The sequence below is a fragment of the Miscanthus floridulus genome, chromosome 11 (assembly GCF_019320115.1).
Source record: "Miscanthus floridulus cultivar M001 chromosome 11, ASM1932011v1, whole genome shotgun sequence".
Lineage (NCBI taxonomy): Eukaryota > Viridiplantae > Streptophyta > Magnoliopsida > Poales > Poaceae > Miscanthus > Miscanthus floridulus.
In genome coordinates this window covers 84,821,322-84,831,159 of record NC_089590.1, presented here as the reverse complement: position 1 = coordinate 84,831,159, position 9,838 = coordinate 84,821,322, and the positions used below count along the sequence as shown (strand labels likewise).

At 46.8% G+C, this 9,838-nt stretch overlaps 1 protein-coding gene across 1 annotated transcript; it reads left to right on the top strand.

Annotated features, from left to right (window-relative positions):
- The first annotated feature begins 8,259 nt into the window (after positions 1 to 8,259).
- Positions 8,260 to 9,585, top strand: LOC136493679 (uncharacterized). Its single transcript, XM_066489781.1, has 2 exons — positions 8,260 to 8,552; positions 8,859 to 9,585. Exons 1-2 carry the CDS (start codon positions 8,367 to 8,369, stop codon positions 9,309 to 9,311), a joined length of 639 nt encoding a protein of 212 aa, XP_066345878.1. The 5' UTR covers positions 8,260 to 8,366; the 3' UTR covers positions 9,312 to 9,585.
- The last annotated feature ends 253 nt before the right edge of the window (positions 9,586 to 9,838 follow it).

The window sequence follows — 9,838 nt, the reverse complement described above, 5'->3', positions numbered from 1 at the left end:
GGAGCAAATTATTCAGGAACAGAAGGAAGACCACGAAGAGATTCCTCACATCAAGAAGTTACTAGCAGAAGGGCGTGATCCTCATTTTAGCATTGATGAGCAGGGAGTCGTGAGATACAAGGATAGACTGGTAGTTCCATCCAATGAAGAGTTGAAAAGGAAGATTTTGCAAGAAGGCCATCATTCCAAGCTGTCTATCCACCCTGGTAGCAACAAGATGTATCATGATCTGCGCAGGCTGTACTGGTGGTCATACATGAAGCAAGATATCACCCAGTTCGTTGCGGAATGTGATACTTGTGGCAGAGTCAAGGCAGATCATATGCGTACTCCGGGATATCTGCAGCCCTTGCCCATTCCTGTTTGGAAATGGGAGGATATTTCCCTAGATTTCATTGTGGGTTTACCCCGCACCTCCTCTGGTTTTGATTCTATTTGGGTCATCGTGGATCGTCTCACCAAGTCTGCCCACTTCCTTCCAGTGGACACTAGATACAATGCAAAGAAGTATGCGGAGTTATACTTTGATCGGATTGTGACCCTACATGGAGTTCCTCTCACCATCATCTCGGATAGAGGGTCAGTTTTCGTCTCGCGTTTCTGGGAGAAACTCCAGGAGTGTTTGGGTACTCGCCTTCTCAGGAGCTCGGCATACCACCCACAGACAGATGGTCAAACTGAGAGGGTGAACCAGGTGCTCGAGGATATGCTGCGGGCTTGTACAATCTCTTTTCCTGAGAGGTGGGATCGGTGTTTGAAGCTGGCCGAATTTTCTTATAACAACAGCTATCAGGAGAGTATCCGTATGGCACCATTTGAAGCTTTATATGGACAGAAGTGTAGGACACCACTAAACTGGGTTGAAGTAGGAGACCGTGGGTACTTCAGGCCTGATTTCATAAAGGAGGCTCGAGAGAAAGTAAATATTATTCGTGAACACTTGAAGTCAGCTCAGAGTAGACAGAAGGCTTACGCAGACAAACGAAGAAGGCCTTTAGAATTTGCAGTTGGAGATTTTGTGTACCTCAAGGTATCTCCTATGAGAGGAGTACATCGGTTTGGTGTCCATGGCAAGTTAGCCCCTCGGTATGTGGGTCCATACAAGGTGTTGCAGCAGTGTGGTCCCGTTGCTTATCGTCTCCAACTCCCTGAAATTCTCTCGGCAGTTCACAATGTATTTCACGTCTCGCAACTGAAGAAATGCCTACGAGTTCCTGAAGAATCTGTGGAAATAGAAGGACTTCCGCTCCAACCTGATCTGTCCTATGTGGAACATCCTATAAAAATCTTGGATGAGAAGGAGAGAGTGACCAGGAACAGGGTGATAAAGTTTTACAAGGTACAATGGCAAAACCATTCAGAGGACGAGGCCACCTGGGAGCAAGAGAACTACTTAACAAAGCATTACCCCCATCTCCTCTCTGGGCCAGATAGTTAGTTTTGTGCAAAATGTACTCCATACCTTTTCTCACTAGGCACATGAAATCTCGGGTCGAGATTTTGTTTTAGGGGGGTAGATTTGTAACACCCTGGTGTTATATTGTAACGTTTTGCTGAAACATTTCGCAAGCATCTGATTTAGGTGCATTGGTGTAAGATAGGCTTTATAATCCATATTTGGCTTGGAAACATGTTTACGAAATGGGAAAGCACAAGGTTATGTTTCGTGTCACATAACGTGTTTATTACCTTAATCGAATTATTGTTAACGCTAAATGGTGTAAAACGTTTCGTGAATGATGATAAAAAGGTTGCGGCCGATAACATTGGATGGCTAGCGCGTACGTCCCGGGGGTCGGGTTTGGTGATTCGACGCGAAACCTTTCTAATCGACGTCCTCCGCGTAAGTATTCGAAGTGGTCGACGAAGCCATCTTCGGCATTAGTTGTAGAACAATTGGTCTAAGAAGGAGAGCAATGTCGCGACTGATGGTGACGGCTAGGTGTACCCATATTCGCATCGAGAAATTAGATTAACGATTGGAACATGGCGTACGCATTGTCGAGCTGCTTTAAAAGTCGTGCACATCACCTGGCTGGGCGCTGGGCGCGGTCACCACCCGGTCGGCTTGCCAGCGCGCTGTGCCGCGCGGGCCTAAGCTACTGCCGCGCTCGGCTGGGCTGACGACGCCGTTCACTCGCACGCCCCGCGCGTCTTGACCCTCTGCCTGGCTGCTGCCCGCCTGCGCGCTCTACCTCGCTGCTGCTCGCCTCGCCAACCGATGTGTCGCGCTCGGACCGCCGGCCGTGCTCTGCCTGCCTTGCCCTGCCCCCGCTGTGGCCGTGGTCGGTCGGGGTCCCGCGTCCGCGTCGCTAGCGGCTGCGCTCGGTACCCCCAGTTGACCCCTTGGCCGCCTGCGCGTTTAGAAACCTGCCGCTGCGCTGTCGCCTCGGTGTCGCGTCCGCCGTGTCTTTTTCTGGCGCTGTCCGCAGACATGCCATGCCATGGCTCGTCGTTGCTGCTGCGGCCGTGCGAACGGCTGTCAGGAGCACGCCCTGGAGTTCCCCATGGCCAGGCAAGTCAGTACCGAGCGTTGACGTTGCTGGTGAGCCATACCGCGACAGGACCTCCTCTGTATCCGTTGTCTCCTAGCCGTCGCGACTTTTTCTTCCAATTCGCCGTAGTGGGTGCACCATTTTCAAATTGACGTTGCTTGCAGCTCCGTTAGACAGCCGGTCATCTAGCCTACCCCACTGCGCTGCCATTCTCGACTCACTGCGCTTCAATTTTGGACTACCGCGCCACCGGGTCCATAAGGCCGTGCCGACGCCCTCTAGCGGCGAGCCAGTCCCGCAGTGCGCCTCGTGGCGATTCAGTGCACCCACAGACTCGCCATGTCCTCCTGAGCACCCCGCGCACCTCAGTCCTAGCATAGCAGCAGGCCAGCCCCACCGCCACGGTAGTGCCCCCGTCGGTCATCACCGCACCGCCGCGAGCTCACGTGGCCAGCTTTGCTCAGACCGCCTCCAACCTAACCGTCAACGCAGGGGTGTCGGTGAGTGCTCCCTAGGGCTCGCTAGCTCATGCGCTGGCCTCGCTTTCGATGGTGCTCACGGGAACGCGCTCGCTCTTGCAGGTCAGGAGTCACCGCCGGGGAGGGAGGTTGTGCCTGCATCTCTGCTCGTCGCGTCGCCTCCAGTAGCTTCTACGTGCTATCCAGGTACCTATCAACCCCTTAGGTAGGCTGTAGGGGTTCAGGTGAGGCCGGCGTGGTCGCCCGGTGCCGTGCCGTCGCGCCGGTGCGCGCCCTGGGGGGGCCAGGGACCTCCTCGCGGTGAAGAAGAGGAGGTGGGAGGGTGCTGGTGTAAAATGGTAGAGTAGAGAAACAGTACCGTAGAGCCCGTAGTAAATGCCGAGTTCGTCGGGGGTGTTCGTGCAAGTTTTACCGCGCGCGCAGGCTTTTCCCTTCGCGGGCCGTTGGCCATCTGGGCCGCGCCTCCGCGTGGGCCGCGCGCCTGGCTGCTGTCACGCGCGGGCGGGATGGCGAGTTGGGTCGGGCCGCGTGTCGTGGGCCGGTCAGGGAGGTTTCATTTTCTCCATTTCATGGTATTAGGAATTGTTTATCTATTTAGGTTATGAACTGAACTTCAATAATTAGTAGTAAATCGCATGATTGTCCAAAAATAGCGAAACAAAGTTTGTTAGGTTCGCATAAATGTCGCCTACCTGTTAGTACAGTTGGTTCACCGTTAGTGGTCAGGATGGTAGGCTCATAAGCTTGAAGTAGAAGCTTAGCGGTATATCGATCCTTAATTGCAAGATTTGTTGGGACAAACCGACGATTACTTTAGTTTTGAAATCGTTACCGTAGGTTCCTTAGGCATGTATATACTTGCTGTACTGATGATAATCATAGAACGAGTCGTTAGAGGACGTAGTTGTTATCCTTGCTTTATCATAAACTGACATTAGGAGTATGAATATCCGTAGTCATTGTAAGAATATAGGACACGGTCATACTTGTTAGTAGTACTGGTGTATAACTTAGACTTTAGTAGGAAGACCTCGCTTAGTAATGTAATAGAGGTACTTTTGCATTGAGAATTTCTGTTGCCATAGTGTAATCATTGCCTCGTCATTTCATGTAGATCACGAACAGGTAGACTTCGTACTCGTCGGCGATCCGGAGTACGACGAGGTGATCGAGGAGTATGAGGAGGAGCTTTTCACGCAGGAAGGAGACCAGGAGCCTGTTGGTACTGACTTTGCTGACTCGGCAACTGCCCAAGGCAAGCCCCGGTGCATAACCCTATTTTTAAATGATCACTGAATATATCTATATGATATGCATTTACGTTACAGGCATTTTATGGAAGCTACATGCATAAATATATCCACCATGAGTCCTACTAGTACAGGTCGAGTAGCTGCTATGCTCAGGATGTCGGTAGCGTGAGTAACCTGTCGTTACTCGCAAATAGGTGATTAAACTATGATATCATGATGAAATAATGGAAAGGAAAATGGTGACCGGACAGGGATGTGGATTTGGTACTGGTGGGTGTGAGGGGTTGTGTCCTGCGGCCAACAGGGCATAGCCCAGTTACACTTTTTCCCTGTCTGTGTCGATTAAGGACCGGTCGTTGAATATGACTCTAGGCAAGTCACAGACTATTGTCCCGAGCACATACTTGGGTATGGGCGCAGGGAAGACTTGCTGCTCTCTTGTCGCGGATCCGGCTCTTTCCGGACCGACTGATGGGAAGAGGAGGTGGTGGAGGTCCTTGCGCCGCACTGAGTCCGGGATTCAGAGGCGGGGGCTTGGAGTCCAAGTTTGGACGGGGACCTGGACACCCAGGACAGGAGAGTGGTGGGTTAGTCCTGCTTGTGCCTGGGGTACAAGCGGGGCGTGTGTCTTCGGGGCACCCAGCTGGGTACATTGATTCGCGAATCGCCGGGTTATCCGGTACGGCTTGTCTGCGGTTTAGCACCGTAGTAAGAACTGGAAGTGAAAAAGGAGAAGGAACAATATCGATTGCTCAACCCTTGCTTGAAAGTAGAACAGGTGCTTATATAGATTGACTAGATGAAAACTTAATCCGGCTGATGATAATAATGTATCAATAAGGATTCACTATTAGTATTGCTTTTTGCTAAAAGAGAACCAGCAACCATAAAGCCTAGCATATTCCTTGGAGTCGGGAAAGTATTCCCACTGATCGGATAAGTCTTGCGAGTACATTGTGTACTCAGGGTTTATTTACCCCTATTGCAGGTGATGCTTGAGGAGTTCCTTGTGTGGAGGATCCATCTGGTGGGCTCAGACGGAATCCTCGTTATCTTATCGCTAGATGTTATCTTTTAATATTCCGCTGTTTATCATTCCGCACTCTGTATTTGGTATTGTAATAATGTACTTTGAAGAAACTCTAATGTATGAGATGGACTGGTGTTGTAACTCGTTTTCATTATTGGATCCTTGGGATAAATGTGGATCTTTCGGGTTCTCCCTCGGGGTGTGCCCGACGGATACCGCTCGTGGTAGTGGCTTTCGGGGTGCTTAGTGTCTGGTGGAAGACGAGCGCTCCGTAAGTACGTTATTCCGGGTGGTTCTGCCACAAAGGTCCTCACAGCTTTAAAAAAAATAATGCCTCCCACCGCTGCGTCCCGTGAGATTCGAACCCAAGACCTCATGCAACCCATCAGGGGACCTTTAGTCCCGGTTGGTGTTATCAACCGGGACTAAAGGGTCCTTTAGTCCGGGTTGGTGTTACCAACCGGGACTAAAGGTTGGAGGACTTTTAGTCCCGGTTGGTGACTCCAACCGGAAGTAAAGGTCCACCTTTAGTCCCGGTTGGTGTCTCCAACCGGGACTAAAGGTCCCCTGCCACTGTGCCGAGCGCAGTAGCCGTTGGGCAGGGACCTTTAGTCCCGGTTGGAGACACCAACCGGGACTAAAGGTCTCTCTAGTCTCGGGCGCAAAAAATGTCGGGACTAGAGCCCATTTTGACTCGAATGAAATGTCTGTTCTCTACTAGTGTCACCATGTGTGGTAAACGTTAAGCTTCTTTTTTGTTTTACTTATAGACAAATCTTTTCTTTTTAATTACCACTAGAACATCTGTCATGCCATTCTTAAATACAAGCTGTAATTCAAAATTTCACAAATGAATATGATAATGAATGGCATTCAAGTTGAGTGTTCTCTCTCTTTGAAAAATATTAAGCTTTTACTGTTGTTTCTTCTATAGTAATTGTTATTGATATGGTTTTATATTTTGGTTTCACCAAAACAATTAGAACATAGTTTATCTTAGATTGAAGAGGCGCGAAATCATCGCTAGTACTAGATGATATGGAAAATGGTCTATTTTTTGTGAAATAATAACTAGTACTAGATGATATTGGAAATGGTCTTTTTTTGTGAGAAGTGTTCGTTGTTATCATGTTATGAGATGAAGAATATTGCATATGTCAAATATGATTTCTAAGAAACAAATGTATGTGATGGTTAAGCAAGGGAAATTCAAAAGGATCAATGAAATGAGACTTACCAATATGCCATGTGTGACTTTATAAGTAAGCTGAAAACCATGTTTGAATAAATTCAAATACATGCTAGTGTACTCGATTAATTGGAAATTGATGAAATCAACCATTTCCCAACTACAACAATAAATAGTGCACCCCTTCACATCTATATATCTGCATATCTTGCCGGTGCTAAAATTAACGTAGAATATCTGGCAACTTGATTAAAATGATAATATATTGTTTCATCGCACCATGTCGTAAACGTTAAGCTTTTTGTTTTATTTACAGCTAAATCCTTTCTTTTTTAATACTACTAGAATTCTTACAGACAAATTGTAATTCAAAAATTCACAAATGAATGCAATAGTGAATGGCATTCAAGTTGAGCATTCTCTCTATTTTGAAAAATATTAAGCTTTTATGTTGTTTCTTCTGGCTATAATAATTGTTATTGATGTGGTTTTATATTTTGGTTTCTCAAAAAATGAGACATAGTTTAACTTAGATCAAAGGGGCCACAAAATCATCGCCAGTACTAGATGATATGGAAAATAGTTTATGTTTTGATGAGACAAAGTGGGTGCTGTTATGAGATGAAAAATGGTGCATATGTCAAATATGATTTTCTAAGAGAAAAAGTATGTGATAGTTAAGCTAGGGAAACCTAAAAGGACCAATGAAACGTGACTTGCCAATGTGTCACGTGTGATTTTAAGAATAAACTAAAAACCATGTTTGAATAAATTCAATTGCATGCTAGTATACTCAATTAATTGCAAAATGATGAAACCAACCATCTCCCAACTACACCAATAAAATAGTGCACTCCTTCGTTGCCGGTGCTAAAATTAATGTTGAATATCTGGCAATTTGATCAGAATGATAATATGTTCTTTAATTTAGTAGACGCTAACCTTTATTTTTTTATTTACAGCCAAATCCTTTCTTTTAATTATTGATATCACATATGCCATGCATCCTTACAGACAAACTATAATTAAATAGTTTCACAAATGAATGTGAAAATCAATGGCATTCAAGTTGAGCATCATCTCTCTTTGGAAATAATAAGTTCTATTCTTTCTTTTGGCTATAGTAATTGTTATTAATGTGGTTTTATATTTTGGTTCTGCTAAGAAAAATGATAACATAGTTTAGCTTGGATCAAAGGGGCTACAAAATCATTGTCAGTACTAGGTGTTATGGAGAAAGGTCTATGTGTTGGTGAGATAAAGTGACCATTTGTGCAAAACCATGGCACTTATATATAGTATGTGAAAAATGAATGGAATTCAAGTTAAGCATTCTCTATGGGTGAAAAATAAGCTTTTGTGTTGTTTCTTTTGATTATAAGTATGTGTAAAGTTATTTTTCATGGCCTATCTATTCTAGTATGGTAGATGTCAATACCCTTTCTCTATAAACTTGGTTAAATTTAAGATAATTTAACTTATAGTAGACACTTAAAAATGCCTTATATATGTTCTAAGATGGAGGAAGTAGCTCAAAGGGTTGAATGAAATGTGGAATACATGAATTTAAGGAGTTGAACCCGTGTTTGAATCAATTCAAATCCATGCTACTAGTATGCCCAATTAATTGCCAATTAATGAATAAAATTGCCAACCATTTTCCCAACAATGCCAATTAATAGCGCACTCCTTGGGGAGTATATTCATTGACCTGCCTGTCCCTGGCCTGCGGGGCCCACGTGTCTGCCAGGGCGGCGGCCCGGCGGTATATATAGGCGCGCCAACCCCCACCGCCGCTTCATTCCGCCCGCAGTCCGCCAGAGCGCACGCGCAAACCAGAGAGGAGGTGCCATTGCCAACGACCGCCGATCGAGAAAGGAATTCCGGAAGGCGGGAGCCCACAGGAGGCCAGCTCTGGGGATGATGGCCGCGGACGTGAGCTCTGTCGCGAGGCTGCTCCGCGGGGAGGCGGGGAAGAAGGGCGGGCCGGAGATCGTGACGATGGATCTTCTCGGCGGCTGCGGCGGCGGCGCGGCCGCGGAGGACGAGGTCGTGGACCTCGAGGTCACGGTGCCTGCCGGCTGGGAGCGACGGCTTGACCTCCTGGTGAGTTGATTCTCTCCCCTTATGGTTCATATGTCAATGGCTGTTCATGTGATTGAGTTTTACCCGAGGATTTGATATCTTAGATATTTGTTCTTATTTTCAATCGTTTTATCGTCGCCTGCAAGAAATAGAAATATGAGGTTATTTTCCCTTACGCAGATCAAGTTTTCATCTTGTTTTTGTATTGATCGATCGCTCATGAGATTCTGTTTAGTTAATCCTGGTGAAATAAGCACCGATCAGTTTCCAAGACGAATTTCTTTTGCGAAGTATACTCAACCCAGCCTTTGCTGATTTTTCTCGCAGTCCGGCAAGACGTTCCTGACTCCTCGCCACCCGAACGTGCAAGGTGGGCACCATGACCTCAACCTTCCTCCACCGGCGGCAGCCGCGGCGGCGGCGCCCACCACCAACTCAACCGCGGTCTGCACCCTCGACATGGTCCGCTCCGCCCTCGAGCGCGCGGCCGCTGGGAGGACCACCGCATCGCCGGCAACGTCGTCCACATCGACCACGTCGTCCTGCTCCTCCGCCGGAAAGCGCAACCGGTCGCCGCAGCACGACACGACCCCCGAGATGCGCGCAGCCGCTTGCCCGTCCTGCCTCACCTACGTGCTCATCGCCGAGTTGGACCCCAGGTGCCCGCGTTGCTCGGCCAGGGTTCCACCGCTCCGCGGGAAGAAGTCCGCCGCCGCCGCCGAAGGCAGCGGCAAGAAGCCGAGGATCGACCTGAATGCGGCCGCTGATCAGACAGAGTGAACGCAGAAAGAGATTAGAGGAAATCGGAAAAGGAAATATCTTTCTTTTAGGCAATACAGTGTCTTGTCTGATAAGAATCGCGTGATCATAGTTATAGGGGCCTATATTCATATAGATCAAAAACTGATGGGTTACATAGAAGTTGGACTTGACTTCTCTCAGTTTATTTTGTTCTTTTATTAGTTCTTCGTTTTTCCTAAAAAGTCTTCTGTACAAATAATAGTCGCTGTTCGATAGAACGCTGTGTTTGTTATTAATGGTATTCTTTTTTTCATTGTTTGGATGCATAGTATATTTGTAGGATACAAAATATTATGAGTTACAGAATTATTTAAATTTGGAGAATGAAAATTAGTCTGAACTCCAGTAGGATAGATAGATAACACGATTTGGATGTTTTACTCCAGAATAAAATTTATATTACTGTCTGAATTTCTAACTCATGATTCCTATATGCAGTTTGTAACGTATGATTTCTATACGCAGTTTATGTGATGATATATGCAATCGTAGTATATTAAATTTTA